Source organism: Haliotis asinina, chromosome 13 (genome assembly GCF_037392515.1).
Source record: "Haliotis asinina isolate JCU_RB_2024 chromosome 13, JCU_Hal_asi_v2, whole genome shotgun sequence".
In the NCBI taxonomy this organism is placed as follows: Eukaryota; Metazoa; Mollusca; class Gastropoda; order Lepetellida; family Haliotidae; genus Haliotis; species Haliotis asinina.
In genome coordinates this window covers 19,954,810-19,970,516 of record NC_090292.1, presented here as the reverse complement: position 1 = coordinate 19,970,516, position 15,707 = coordinate 19,954,810, and the positions used below count along the sequence as shown (strand labels likewise).

At 39.2% G+C, this 15,707-nt stretch overlaps 1 protein-coding gene across 1 annotated transcript in view; it reads left to right on the top strand.

The window, feature by feature from the left end:
- Positions 1-565: 565 nt before the first annotated feature.
- The window catches only part of LOC137260285 (uncharacterized), a 34,693-nt gene continuing 19,551 nt past the window's right edge, over positions 566-15,707 (top strand). Inside the window, exons 1-8 of the mRNA XM_067797974.1 lie at positions 566-638; positions 3,414-3,541; positions 4,704-4,833; positions 6,271-6,444; positions 7,262-7,460; positions 7,917-8,285; positions 8,481-8,843; positions 11,119-11,219. Coding sequence (XP_067654075.1) covers positions 566-638; positions 3,414-3,541; positions 4,704-4,833; positions 6,271-6,444; positions 7,262-7,460; positions 7,917-8,285; positions 8,481-8,843; positions 11,119-11,219 — 1,537 coding nt within the window. The remainder of the gene's footprint in view (positions 639-3,413; positions 3,542-4,703; positions 4,834-6,270; positions 6,445-7,261; positions 7,461-7,916; positions 8,286-8,480; positions 8,844-11,118; positions 11,220-15,707) is intronic.

Below are 15,707 nucleotides of genomic sequence, written 5' to 3'. Positions count from 1 at the left end.
TAAACATAAGGGACATGATTAATACCACTGTAAAATCCATTTTGAGTAATGATTGACAGGGCAAAGTCTTGCCCTGGCTGGCAATATTGTCATACAAAACGATGGTTAAGAGAAGTATTCACACTTAGATCTAAGGACAGTAGGAGAGTTCAGAAATGTTATGGCATATATTTCAAGTGTGCTAAAGACGATAGCTATAAAATCAGGTTCGCGAAATTGGTCGGCATTTGAACTTTTGTTCTTAGTACCCATAAATTTCAGTGCTAGCTTAATGCATAAGAGAGACTTGCCATTATAGATTCATTACCAATACATTTACTTTAACTTTTCGGAAGTGTTCAGATGTAAGATATATTGTGTTACATTTATCATACACATATTAAGGAAAGTGCAGATTTGAGTACATTTTTAAAAATACTAAACATTGTTGCTACAAGAAAAGTACGTTAGAGTGCAGTATGCCAGAACCAATCCTCATTTCCCACGGTACTATTTCTGTCTTTTCTCTCGTTCAAGGTCGTGATAACCTATATGCAAATGTTACAAACTGTTACAAAGTTACACAATGGACAACCGTGACATGGAGATGACATATTCATTAGTTCTGATCACTCTGTTTCTGCGATATTCTTCTCAAGGTATTTTTACTTTCCAGTCATTAAGACCTGTGAAGGTCCGGGGTTGAACAGTCTTTCAGCAGTCCATGCTTGCCATAAAAGGCGACTAAGCTTGTCGTAAGAGGTGACTAACGGAATTGGGTGGTCAGACTCTCTGACTTGGTTGACACATGCCATCGGTTCCCAATTGCGTAGATCGATGTTCATGTTGTTGATCACTGGATTGCCTGGTCCAGACTCGATTATTTACAGACCGCCACCATATAGCTGGGACGTTGTTGAGTGCGGCGTGAAACTAAAGTTACTCACTCAGCAAAATGTTACTTCTAATGCAGACTAATTGCGTAGATCGATGCTCAAGATATTGGTACATGTTCACCCAATCAAAAACCAAAGCTGCAGTGACATTTGTTCTTCATTTTCAAGTATAAAATGAGGTTGAGAGATAACACTGGTACAAAGAAAGGTGTATCAGACAGTGTTACTCTCGAGAGAAGCATACAACATAAAAATGCCATCGGGATATTCGGTAGTCATTCTTTAGCTGGCTCTCACTTAACTTTTGAACTTGAATCGACGCTGCAGACTCTGTCAGATCATAAGTTTGCTGACGACAGCATTGTTATTTATTCGCCCTATAACGAGGCAAGTTGCGTAAATCTGATCTTGTGAATATTCAGGTCATGCCTTGTTTAAGATAAGGTTGTCTTTAATGAGACAGAGCGTATGTGATAATCGTGACGACAACGGACTTCTGTAAGTGTCAGGAAATCTATAACACAATGATGCAATGGTAAACTGCAGCGCAGATGGGTTGCGCAGCATAGAGAACATGCGAGTGAAGCAGGAAAGGTTGGCAACGTACTTTCCTCGCCGCGGCTCGAAAAATATTTGTCATGTCAAAATAAAATATTGCCACCAGGTATGCACCCATTTCTTCATGGGGTTGCGCGCTCATATCTCCGAACCCAATGTTGAACAACTACTTATTTTGTATTACTAATTTTTTTTATAAACATTTTAAGTGTAACTCGTGGTATGTCAGACCGTTCTTCTCCTTCATTCCTCCTTCCAGCTTCCGGTTGAACGAAGTGAAGGAACAGGTGGGTATTATTCCATATGGAATACTTACAGTTACCTCCACTGCTTCATTCGCCCGTTACATCAGAAGTAGTTTTTATGCAGGATAAATGTTACGAAAATGCTAACAATAGAGATGACAGATAAGACAACCAAACTCCAACAGGTTCAGGATAAAATTGGGCAATAAGGTATTTCTTTTAATTTCTGCTTATTCTTGTTCTGTCACTCCGTCCAACCGAAGCTGGCACGGGTGATGGAGGCGAAGAACAATCTGAATATCACGACTGGTAAAATGTTGAATAAAACGTATTTCACATAAGTAATTATTAAACATGGGGTAGGAAATCTGAGAGCACAACCAAGTGAGGAAATGGCAGTGTACAAATGATTTTGGCTATATTATATTTTGACATGACAAATATGTTTTGAACCGAAGCGAGGAAAGTACGTTGCCAACCTTTGCTCGCTTCGCTCGCATACAAGAAGACATTGCTCGGAAATAAGCTGAAAATAGTAAACACATGTTACATAAGAACGTAAAGCCATATGTTCTAGGAAAACATCAATACAATGGTCAAACTCAAGATCGCGTTGCGTTGTCTGCTTGAACGGAGGTGCACAAAGCACAGTGCACTCTACGAGAAGAGTAACGTCCCTTGAATGCAATTTCCGAGATACTGCCCAGAGTTGTAACAAACTCCTTCGCATTTTGCCAGAAAAGAACAAATAATATAAAATTACAAAATCAATGGAAATAAAGTTAAATGAAATAAAAATACAATAATGCAAACAATTACCAAATACCAAACGTCACTTACAGTGTATACAGTAAGGTTGTAAGTGCGTGACATATTACTTGCGATAATGTATGCTTTCTGTTTGCAGTTAAACGTCACATTCACCAATATTCCAGCAATGCCATGATATGTTCGTACAGTGGTAACATTGAATGGTCCTGTAAATCACCATGGTGTCAATGTTAAAGACAATTTCTGTGTTATACGTTAATGCTTCAGTTTATCCTAGCTTTGACACACAAAACATGTATAAAGGAAGAATATTGAGGGACTTGGCTTATACCTGGAGGAAACCGTGTCTGACTGCATTTATATATGACAAGTTTGCCAAGCCATCAGTCACATTCAGTCCCTGCACAGACACGCAGAGAATCCCTGCCCAAAGCTGAGTGGTATATTAGCAATAACGTGACGAGCCTGGGTGATTATACACCACCTATATCAAACCATGTCTTGGACGCTCGAAGGTCGGAACTGGTCCCCAGCAGCCCATCATCGGCTTGTTATAACAGGCTTACAGAGATGGATGCTCATGATATCAATCATTAATCCACTGAAAGTGTCGGATCCAGGTTCCATTAGTCAACAACATCATATATAAATGTAATTTTTTGCTAAGTGCGGCGTTGACAAACAAACAGAAACGAAACAAAAACAAACAAACAAACAAACAAATACATGCTTGACATAACCGGCAACTAACGAGATAATTCTTGTCTTCATGGCAAACATGCAAACAAACACATGCATGACATATCCAGCAAGTCACGAGATAATTCTTGTCAAACAAACAAACAAACAAATACATGCTTGAGAAAACCGGCAACTAGCGAGATACTTTTTGTCATCATGAAAAACAAGCAAACAAAGAAACAAACAACGCACTGATAGGAATCAACATACTTTCATCCTTCAGCCTATGTTGGATGCTACGAAGATCTGTCGAATCACCGTGGTTTTCCTCATGAGAAACAGTCTTCCACTGACATGAACGTTGAGATGTGCATTAAGGCTTGCTCTGGAAATCGATATGCTGGCGTTGAGGTGAGTGAAGTAACATGCACCATCACGGTGGAAGATATATTTCATCATCATTAAAGAAATAGTATCTAACATTATTTATGTGGTATTGTGAAAACACCAATAAGATTCCACGGTATTTAGACAAAGAGTGAGTACAAAACATTTCATTTGTTTTGTCCTTGAAGATTTCATATAGCTATCCATGTCTTTGATTCTACACCAATGTATGATTGGACATTTCTTCTGCGAGAATGGCAACGAGTATTGGAGTGAAGGTTTGGTAGACTTTTGAAGCAAGGATTCGAGGTAGAATCTGAACATTGATCTGAAAGAATTATCCCAAATATAATATACTATCCCAAAGAGAAACGCATGGGCAATTTGTGTTTTAAAAATCTCTTAATGGCCTATTGTGTTCAAACACTCGTCAAATATGTAACAGAAGTGTTGATAACACGATTTTAAACAACTGCACACGTAGAAAGTCGATTTTACCTGAACATGTTGATTTTGATGAGATTTTTTACAAGGATTAGAAAGGCATCGCCACAACGCAACAGACATCCAAATTGTGCAGGAAAGAGCATTAACTGTCTGGCAATAAAATCCAGATTACGTTCAGAAGTTGGGATTAATTTTGAAGGACTTTGAAGGTGAAATCACTATGTCACATCCTGACTCTTCGACACAGAACATCGCCATTGAATGCATGCTGGGGAGTACCAATCTTCTGTTGCCAGGCGTCTGAATGTTACTCTGATCAAGATATGGCTTGCAGCTCGTTGCAACCAAACGGGTATAACAAATGACCGTACCCGTACAGGCAGACCTCGAGTTGACACTGCAGCCCATTTTCGGTACATCTGGTACTACAGTTCTGGTCAAACTGAACAAGTTGAAAGAATTTGGTCTGAAAGCCATGAAACCTGACGTTGGGGTCGTTCTACGTCGTCACCATCGCGCTCTGCTTCTCCGGTATCTAAAGGTATCATGTAAAGACATTGCCCTCTTCTAACCTGCAGTAAAATGCCATGCACTATTGTATATTTATGGACGAGTTATATATGTTTGGAAATACATTCTCGTCTATGCGTTTCTTTTTTGGATAGTACATATGTTCCATCGGATCAGTTTGCAGAACGAATTCTTTATCGATGAATACAATGCTGTGTAGTTCTACTAGAATGGTGACGAGTGTGGAGCATCAGGGGACGATGACACGAAGGTGACAGAGGACCACTGCAGGATGCAATGTTCAGGCGACCATGGTCAGACATGTGGGGACGCATGGTATATATCGGTGTATACAACTGGTACAGTTTATCTGTTTTATTTAATGCCTCTTGAAATTATTTAGAAAATGAAATATTTTGAAAAGATGGCACCTGGTTTATATTGGTGTATTGAAAAGGTACAATCAATCCGTTTTATTTAATGGCTGTTGAAAGTATGTAGACGACATGTCTTTAAAAATTACGCCTGGTGTATATCGGTGTATACAACAGGTACAGTTTATCTGATTTAGTCAAATACTTATGAAAGTATGTAGAGACAAAAAACACTTTTATGTAAGAAGGGATACCATAAGCAATGTTTCCCAGATTTTAATGAAATTTGTTTCATAAGCATTGTTATATTAACTAATATGCACGTACGCCATATTGTTTTCTTATTTAAAGGAGGTTAGTTCTTGATGGGGATGTAGTCTAGCCGTGTGATCTTTAAAGTAGTTAAAGCATTTTCTCGTTATACAGAATACCCTGATTATTATGTATTATTGTTAAAACACCTTCATGTCAGCTTCAGATGTCACAAAAGCTTCAGTAGGATCACCATTAACACAGAAAGAAACCCTCACAGTTCAGTTATACTTCATCTTCAGCATAACTATAGAATAAAGAAAGAAACTGTCATTTAATCTTCCGATTTCTCCAACGCTTAAAAAAGATCAGCATTAATATAGAATAAAGAAAGAAACTGTCTTTTAATCTTCCGATTTCTCCAACGCTTAAAAAAGATCAGCATTAATATAGAATAAAGAAAGAAACTGTCATTTAATCTTCCGATTTCTCCAACGCTTAAAAAAGATCAGCATTAATATAGAATAAAGAAAGAAACTGTCATTTAATCTTCCGATTTCTCCAACGCTTAAAAAAGATCAGCATTAATATAGAATAAAGAAAGAAACTGTCATTTAATCTTCCGATTTCTCCAACGCTTAAAAAAGATCAGCATTAATATAGAATAAAGAAAGAAACTGTCATTTAATCTTCCGATTTCTCCAAAGCGTTAGCAGGATCAGCAATAATACAATTCAACTTACCCGTGAAGGTGCGGGTTTGCTATAAAAGGTGACTATGCTTGTCGTAAGAGGTGACTAGCGGGGTCGGGTGGTCAGGCTTGCTAACTTGGTTGACACATGTCACCGGTTCCCAGTTGCGCAGATCGATGCTCATGTTGTTGATCACTGGTCCTCTGTCCTCTGAGGACTGGTCCTCACTATATTATTTCCAGACTATATTATTTATATAGGTGGAATATTGCTGAGTGCGGCGTAAAACTAAACTCACTCACTACAGTTCAACTGTCATTTCATCCTCCGATTTCTCAAACGTTTTAGTAAGAGTAGCATTAATATAGTAAAAGCCCTCACAGTTCAGATGTCATGTCATCCCTCCGAGTTTTCAAACGCTTTAGTAGGATCAGCATTAATACAGAAAAAAAACCTCACAGTTCAAATGTCATTTCAGCTTCCGATTTCTCCAACGCTGTAACCAAAGGCTACATTTCCTCTGCCAGTGGTCTTGATAAGGTGTCGGGTCTGGCAGCAAGCAGGGCACATCCTGGTTACCTCTATGACATCAATGACAATGCCGGGGCAGACAAGATCTACATGGTTCATGATGACACAGCTAAAGTAGCAGGTAATTCCAATGAGTTGTCTGTATACTGTTCACATGCCCCCTCTGTGTTACCTCTTTCGATTTCCTCGTGTGTATACAGCTCCATGCTTGGAAAACACGCTAGACAGACACTGTCTTACTAGCTTCATAAAAGCTAATTACTGTGAGCTTCTTTTTGTGTTTCTTAGCCAAATAATCGCAAGTCTTAGGCTGCAAATAAAAAATATGCAAGAAAAGGATGACAGAGAAGACAGCCAATAGAAGAAGAACACATACCGCTCGTTTCATCGTTTCCAGATACTTGCCACTACTGTGGGTTCGCGGAAAAGAGACAAGTTAAAGATAAGAAGACAGACATTTGACGAAGACAGGCTATAGGATTAGAAGAAGTGGACAACGGCAAGGACAAGAAGTTATAGAGGAAGACGAACTGTCGAAGAACACAGGCTAGGAGAGATAAAAATGGAGGACATGACAAAGAAGACAGGTTATAGAAAGAGAAGACAGGTTTTGGAAGAAGATAAGCTATGGGAGAAGATGAAGAAGAGCAAGACGACAAGAGGAACTCAAGCTACAGAAGAAGATGGACTGTAGAAAAGTACAGACAGTACAGGAGAGGAGGGGAAGTAAAGGAATGCTGGCTATAGAAGAAGGAATAGAGAAGGGGAAGAAGGAACCATCGTAAACATAGACTATTAAAGAAATAGAAAAAAAAGCAGCAGCAACAACAACAACAAAACCAACAAAAAAATAGTCAGTTTATTGTGTTGAGCCTCTGACAAAATGACAAAAGGGTAAGATTTCATTTTGATAAAGGCCTTCTTTCTTTGTAATCCAGGTGTGCTTACTGTTCAGCACAGTCATGAGTTCGACTGGGAGGACATTGCTGTTGGTGACTGTCCACGTGGTTCTGGCACATGTATCTTCGTGGCAGATACAGGATCCCAACATCACAACCAAGCCACCGGGTATGCTATCATGGCGCCTGCAGCAACACACACTCAGAATGTTCAGGTCGAAGCTACCTATGATTACAAGTACGTGTTTGTTGCATTACATTCCTGTGTATATTCCATATATATATCACAGATTACATTATACGTCATATGGAACATCTACGTGTTGACTGGTAATTGGTCACTATTTGGAACTTGGTTTATATTAAACTGAAAGGCAACGGAAATGAAACCTGAAGGATGTTTGAAAAGCGTTATGAAATTATTACTGCTTGATATAACTTTGTATTCATCCAACGTTTGAATGAGATAAATACATATAAATAATTCTCCAATCATTGCCTTTGATTTTAATCACAAACGTGAAGGAAACGTTGGACATATTTGAACAGACTAACAACAGCAAAGCTCATTAGGTCGAATACCATAGGTTGCTGAATGTTTATTCTACCCCGGATCTTTATGTGTCTATTCGTTGTGAGCGTAGAATACTGTAGTTTGTTGGTATGGCTGACGGAGGTTTTGGTTGTGTTGTAGGTGGAGTTCGTCAGAGGCAATGGTGGTAGATTCGTCAGGAGACGTGTACATGTTCTCAGAAAAGAGTGGCAAACCTGCTCACATGGCTAAACTTCCCTCACAGAACTGGAACAATGGGAAAATCAATACTATTTACTCAACGTTGACTCTCCCATTCACTTCGTCCAATTCAGGTCCACTTGCAGCCGACATCTCAGCAAGTGGCACGGATCTGTTGATAAAGACACTGAATCACATCTATTACTGGAGCATGCCTGACAAATCTGTCACTAATGCCCTGCAACATTCTGGTATTGGTGTCCCTAGTGTGAATGAACATCGCATAGGTATCAATGAACCAACTCCTTCAGACTGCAATGGTAACCACTGGCATCACTTGTCTCTATGTTCATATCAGTTGTTCCAAGATGAAGGATTTCACTAAAGTAGTGGCACGAAATGATTATATATATATATATATATATATATCAGGTGTACTCATTGTCGATTTCAGTTGGAGTGAAGGATCATCTGAGCACAAACACTTCATAGACTATCAATAAGTGTGACCATCGTTTGTTCCAGTTGGGGTGAAGGATCGTCAGAGGCTCTGATGGTGGACAAAAATGGTGATGTCTACATTTTGTCTGAAGCAACAGGATCAGGAAGCAAACTGGCCAAACTGCCCAGCAATGGATGGGGCCAGAGTCATCCAGTGACCTTATCCCACCTACTGACCTTGCCTCTTCATACAAGCACGCTGGGTCCCGTTGCTGCTGACATCTCACCAAATGGGCAAGTCATGCTGATCAAGACAGTGAACCACATGTATCATTGGCACATGTTTGACGGGGATGTGGAGAAGGCTCTTCAGCATCCAGGGGAGCAGGTGGCATATCATACTGAGGATCGAGGAGAAGCTGTTGCTTGGAACACTGATGGGAACGGGTACTTCACGTTTGGGCAAACAGAAAATGATATCCTGTACCTTTTCCGCCATCGAGCTGATCCAGTTTGCAATTGGTGCCACTGAAATATCTGGACCTCTCACAAGTCGACACTGACATGGAAATGAAATCTCACAATAAAATATTTGTCCAGATCCTTTTCTAACCACTATTTATTCTCAGTACTGGAGAACACTGATGTCTACCCCATCAGAAAAGCCATTTGGGCCAGGAATTTATTATTTTTCATTTTCTTTAAAGGTGTTTCTCTGTATGTTATTCTTCCCTCTAATAATACGGCAGCTGCTAGTGACATTTTAGGCATTTAATTTTCAATGAAAACTTCTAATTTTCTTTGTGTACAGTCTTCACCTGAAGTTTTTCGTAAAATGTTCTAGTCTTTTCTAGCAGTTCTTTGTAAGCTTTTATCACTGTACCGTCCTGTTCTTTCAATTCCATTACTGACACATTTTATAAAAATCTGCTTTCAAATTGTAAGAAGTGCTTTGATTGTTTTTCCCTGTGTTTGATCCACTTTGCCTTAGATCTTATAAACCTTTAGAGTTTTCTTTGGTAATTCCTTACAGGTCATGTTAAATTGATTTATTTCATTTAGTATTTCATTCTTCGCTTTCAGCTGGTTCTATATCCAGGCCGATTTCTCTTAGAAACATTTAAAAAGCCTTTTCTCTCTGAAAAAGTCATTTTCTGATTTGTAGATGACTAGTATATGGTCATACCTGTAACTTATAACAGGAACATCTTCCACAGTAGTTGATCATTTATGGGATATCTCTTTTTTACAGTTTATGCTACCTTGTCAACCTCATTGTTGTAGGGTATTCTTTATTGTAGTTTTTGCTTTCTCCACCTTTTTGTCATCGTGAGATAATGAAACTTCCAGAATACTTTTCCTCTTATCACCTATAGATATTGATAGTGAAACTACTGACTGATCTGAATTAATGCTTGGGGATATATTGGTTTATGTAACCGCCTGCATACGGTTATGTGGTACAAGGAAAAATCTAATCTCATTATTTAAGTGACTGTGAAGCGTTTTTAACACGGGATTGACTCCCTCCAAGGCTCTTTTACGTCTAATACATTCATAAAATGTAATAGCTCTTCTCTGAATTTTGGGTTATTTGTATGTTTGCAATTATTGGTGTCTAAATCACTATCTAGTACCATGTTCCAATATCCCCAAATTATACATTTATCATTTTCAATGTTTACAATGAACTCGGGGCTGTAATAACATTTGCCATAACACCATTGTTGTTTAATCAACTGTTCTTGCTCACTAGTGAAGTGAACATCTTGAAGAACATGTTAGCCTTTATCATCCTTAAAAAAACTGAATACCTGTTTTCTTTTAAGAATATGTTTAAGACGTCTGCAGTTGACAGATAGATTTTTCAAGATTTTCCTTACTTGCATCTTGCTTCTTTAGGTACCTTACAATGATTATGTAGTAGAGGAAAGGTGGTTTGGATGACGTTGCAACTTGTTTAGGGACAAGTTGACAAAACGTGCTATTGAAACAAGCATAAACTGACCCCAAATATGAATAGAAACGCAAAAATAAGATATATTCCTGATCAAAATCCAAAGGGGAGAGAAAGAGAAGCGGAGAAGAGGAGAGAGAGAGAGAGAGTGAGAAAGAGACAAGGAGAGGCGTAGGTAACAATTCTGTGACGGCAATGTGGGATTAATCATATGTCAAAAAAGCTTCATGAAATTCAGACTGGAACCTGTGCATTTGCAAGCAACACCCACCGGGATGAAATTGCATCAATGCTGGATAGACAATAGTTACTGATCCTTTTTACTTTTAGCTCTAGGCAAATTAAACACACGAGGCGTAACTACATAATAATTCCCGAATGATCTGAACCAACCACACACCTCTTCAATTATGAAACACTGCAGAACCAGTCATCGTCAAATCAATATCGACACTTCACTGGGATTGGCAGGATATGGAGGGTGTGACGTTGGAGTGAATTAACAACTGCACAATATTAAGACTTTCCTATGACCTTCACTGCTTAGGCCACGAACACACATTGCACACTTGAGCGTCTAAACATGTTACCAATGTATTCTGTGTGTCCAGTTTTACTGATGTTCACAAGTCATCTTCATGGGGAAGCAATTGGACACATCCAATCATACTTTGGCAGTCGTGTTAATTTAAGTGCAGTTCAAAACATTAACTGCATTGAAGTCTCAGCATTTTCACGACTGAAAAGTTTTGCTCTGTGTGCAAGTTATTTCAACTGTCAACATCTGGTCTTCTTTGACTGGACGATTGAGAAGGCTTACCACCCCAGGCGCCAGCAGCACTTTGAGAAGCACCGACTGAAATGTGGTATGTTATGACATGATCTTCAGTTTATAAAGTTCCCATTTTGGTTTTACTTAATGTAGTGAAACATTTATAAAACACAGGGAAAAGCTTAATATCAATAATTGCAAAGAGACATATTACTAAAATTTTCTTTACTGGACGAATTTGGTTTGTCACCACTTTTAACAATATTCATTCCCTATAAAGACAAGGACACTAGAAATAGGCTGCACACACTATACACTTGTGTTTGGCGTGCGGCTGCAACCACTTGGCGACTCCGTTCCCCCAAATTCAAACATAAGATACATTGTCAAAGCTCGTCAGTTTCGTTGTAAATATCACTTATCCCAGACACATGAAGCGAAAATATCCAGGTTTAAAGAAAGTATATAGCTGCTAATTATTGAATAAGAGGAATCGTACTCAAACACCGTCCGGAGGGATCAGGCTAAACCAGCCCCATAACAAAACGGTCCCCCGTGCAATTGCTAAAAAAGACGTGAAATATATTTGAGCATTTATATCGATATGCAACATATATTGAAAACAGAAAAATAAGTCCTAACTATACACTCCTTGTGGCTCACATGTTCACAGCAGTACCATTAACGTGCTGGACCATGTATTTGATTTTAATTTTAGAGCAATCTGAAGTTACATAACGGGTGTTAAATAGATTAACGACACAGACGATACATTTCCTTCATCAAATATTGAATCCAATAAAATGTTTCATACTTTTGGGGCATTGCATGAATCTCTATTTCTCTTTCATATATTTTAGTTATCTTGCATACAGAATATATACTGATATACTAAGAGAAACCAACTCTCGACATGGTTGTTTGGCTGAACTATCACGCAGAACACTGCATAGGACTATGGTGTGAATGTAGGGTGCCCAGTCCACTGTTTTGTCTCGCACTTTTCCATGGGAACTCACTGTCTCTGGCATCCTTTCAAATAGGCTGGAGATGTGGGAAACGGGCATGAACGACAAAGCTATTCTTGGTGAACTTGTGACTCGTGTCCTCTTTCTTATATGGAACCTAGTTAAAAAGAACAGTACAAACGCCAGTCAGAAGAAACTCATATTTTAGTTCATTATCAATGAAAGTGTGACAGATTTTAGATTTAGTATCCTGAAACCTCTTGCCTGAAGTCCAAGTGTCAGGTGGAATAAACATCCATTGAGTCTTATAGTTGCCAGCTCAAAATCGTGACGTCAGACACTGCAGGTGAGATGCTGTTGAGATATTGGAATATGCTGACCTGCCAATGCGAGCTGTACAGTGCAGTAACCCCCATCAATAACTACAGTGCATCATTGACGCAGGAACACTATGCCATAGTCGTGAATCACAGGCTTATATTTTATAATATTCATTTGTGTACTACTTCTAATGTTTGTCGAAACATCAGCTTTGTCAGAATTCACTCGACAAAACAACTGCTACTTCACTGTTGGGTTAGTGACTGTATGTGTGACTTCATGGTATGAATCTGTTTTCAAGAACTTCAATTCTGATTCTGAAATCATTCCTTAAACTTATATATTGTTAGACGATCTGTACAGTATTCAACTTGTTTTGACAAATATGGGGCCGTTTAGTCATGGGGCCATTTCATCCAAACCGTTTGGGGTTGTTTTAGGCAATTTGGGACGGTTTCGACTTGGGGCCGTTCTGCCGTGGGGCAGTTTCAACCATAACTCCGTACGGACTTGGGGTAAAATGTGACCAGACATTCCGCTGATAATATGAGTCGACCAAGACGGGTACCCCTTTTGCCGTGGGTTGCTCACATGCATGTTCGGCACTAGTTCCAGGAATAGCGTTCCTGAAATTCACTGAAACGTTGCTCACACTGTAGTAAAGAAATTGTATGTCCTTAAATTGTCATCCTTCCTTAGCTTTGTCTTATGCTGGATATTCTTGGTGGTGGCCGTTTCGGTGTGGACCCTAGCATTCCATCTGCGTGGGCACGTGTATAAGATGCCATTATGACATTCGCCTATATTACCTATATATTTTAATTTACGCTGCCTTTACCGATATTCCACACAATATCATGGTGGGGTACATCAAAATGGGTTTCACACATTGCGTCCAATTTCGATTCTTGGGGAATCGAAACCCGGCCTTAGGCGCCATATTAACTAACTTGTACTGTTCATTTTCCGACTTTCCATTCAAATCACTGGAATGTTATTGTCAAATGTAGATTTAGATTGTAAGCAAGAAAATCCAACCAACAAAGTTTCCTTGTTCTGGAGAGGGAAATGATTTTCATCTTTTTATGAAATGTATACAACAGGAAATTTTTAACTGATTTCTTTCTCAGCACCCGTCTTAGCTAAGGCCGTAACTGACCCTAACATGCGTAAGCGGAGTGAAGAAACCCATCAAGGTAAGACTTCTCAAGCAACAGATTGCGAAGATCTGACTCGTGTAAGTCTTTGGCACCAGTAGTACTGGTGAAGAAGTATAGGGTCATCAGTTAATGAGTTAAAAATTATTTAATTCCTTGACAGTTCTTAACATATTTCAGTTATCTTAGTCACTTACCATCTCATCTGAAAAACTTGAAATCAGGACTGTCAGATCAGTGAAGTTTGTTGCAGGTTTAGCTTTGCTGATGAGGACATTTTGCAAGTAATTTCAACATACTGCCACTGTGAAAATTTAATGCCTTGTTTAGTCATACAAACATATAGGAAGCCTTGCTTGTTGTAAACCCTCCACGTGGTACGGCTCTTGTTGGATGAATACACCGGTTGTGTAAATCAATGGTCTCATAATCCATATTGTATACTTGGTTAGTTGGTTGGTTGGTTGGTTGGTTGGTTGTTGGTTATAACACCCCTCTCAGTATTGCATATTGCATTATGTGGGTGTAGTGAGTGAGTTTAGTTTTAGCATCGGTAGACAATTTCATTTATATCAGTACTAAAAGAACAGGTTAACAACAACCGAAAACACATGTCATCGATCGCCACATTAGGGCGAAGTGACGACGGGGATAAGTAAATAATGAAATCTGGACAAGATGATGTGGTCATCAACAGTATGAGCGTTGATCTATGCAAGGGGAATACGATGGGATGTGTCAACCACGTTTTACCACCTGGTCCAGTTAGACTCCTCTTATGACAAATATGGGTTGCTTTAGACCAATTCCATCCCGGTTCTTAGCTAAACGAGGGTTTTACCTCACCACATGATCCAAGATGCTTGCGCCAAGGACTTTTAGGTGGCTGGAGTTTCTCTCACATGCGGTTTGCTTTATGACTGGATATGTCATTTTGCAAGTATTGCGCAGTGAGTGAGGTAATGTGAATAGTGAGTGTGTGGACCCAGGGCACTGGGAACTCAAGATCCAGGAACCTCCATTATTTAGTCATCATTCACGTACATAAGTTGGTCAGGTTAGGGTCATTCTGTAAAATTCTATACCCTGAAATACAGATTATCAGACGAATTGCTTATAGTTGTGCAGTGTTCGGGGTTATCAACAGATACTCCACTGTCCTCAGAAGGTACGTCTTATGCCTGCAAGCAGGATCCTTCTGTGCCACCAGTAACAAATAGGGTCACTATGGTACACACGTTTCTTGAATCTTGATTAAGAATCTTGAAACGTTGCATGAGCGATCCTGCAAATGTATGGAGATTGCTAAAATGCCCAATGCACTAATAACAGGAGTAACAGAAAAGGAATTACCAGAAGTGTACATGTAAATCACACACTTTCGCTATTGGTGAAAGGAGTCAGGTTTGGTGGGAGTGATGCATCTGGTTATATTCTTTGGGAAAAGTATGGAATGACAGGTGGCCACTTCAGTCAATCTGAAAAGCGGAATTAGAATAAACACAACGAAGAATGTAATTATATGAGGCTATATTAGCAACAAATGACGATAAACCAACAAGATATCCTGTTATGAGAATGGGTTAACTATGGCGTTTTGTTTAAAGATTGTATTTACATGTTTTCCAGTTACGAGTTGAATATTAAATCAAAGAAAAACATATCTATAACAAATGTGAAAACACAACCTGAGTGAGTGAATGAGTTACTATTTAGCGTCACATCTGCAATATTTCAGCCATATCGTGACGAAAACAAAATTGATTTAAAAAATCTATTTCCTTTTATGAACAAATTATTGAGTGATAGTTGTCGTGAAAATGTGGTCTGATTCTGCAAGGTTCGAAGATCAGTAATCATACCAACATGCATGACTCAGCTGACAGCAGCAGTCGCATGCTGAATTGTGCCAGGAGGATAAAGTTAATTTCACTTCTACCACAAGTATCCTTTTGCCTCCCAAGGATGACGATGTGTGCTGAATCTGACAACACCATACTGTTTGCGTTGAACTGGAATTGCAGATGAAACCCGCTCGGCCATCGCTACTTCCACAAAAATGGAAGTCGGACAGCTGGTAGTCTAGACTGCGGAAATGTGTGTACCCTCTGATGAGTGTTAACTGGCACAGCTCCC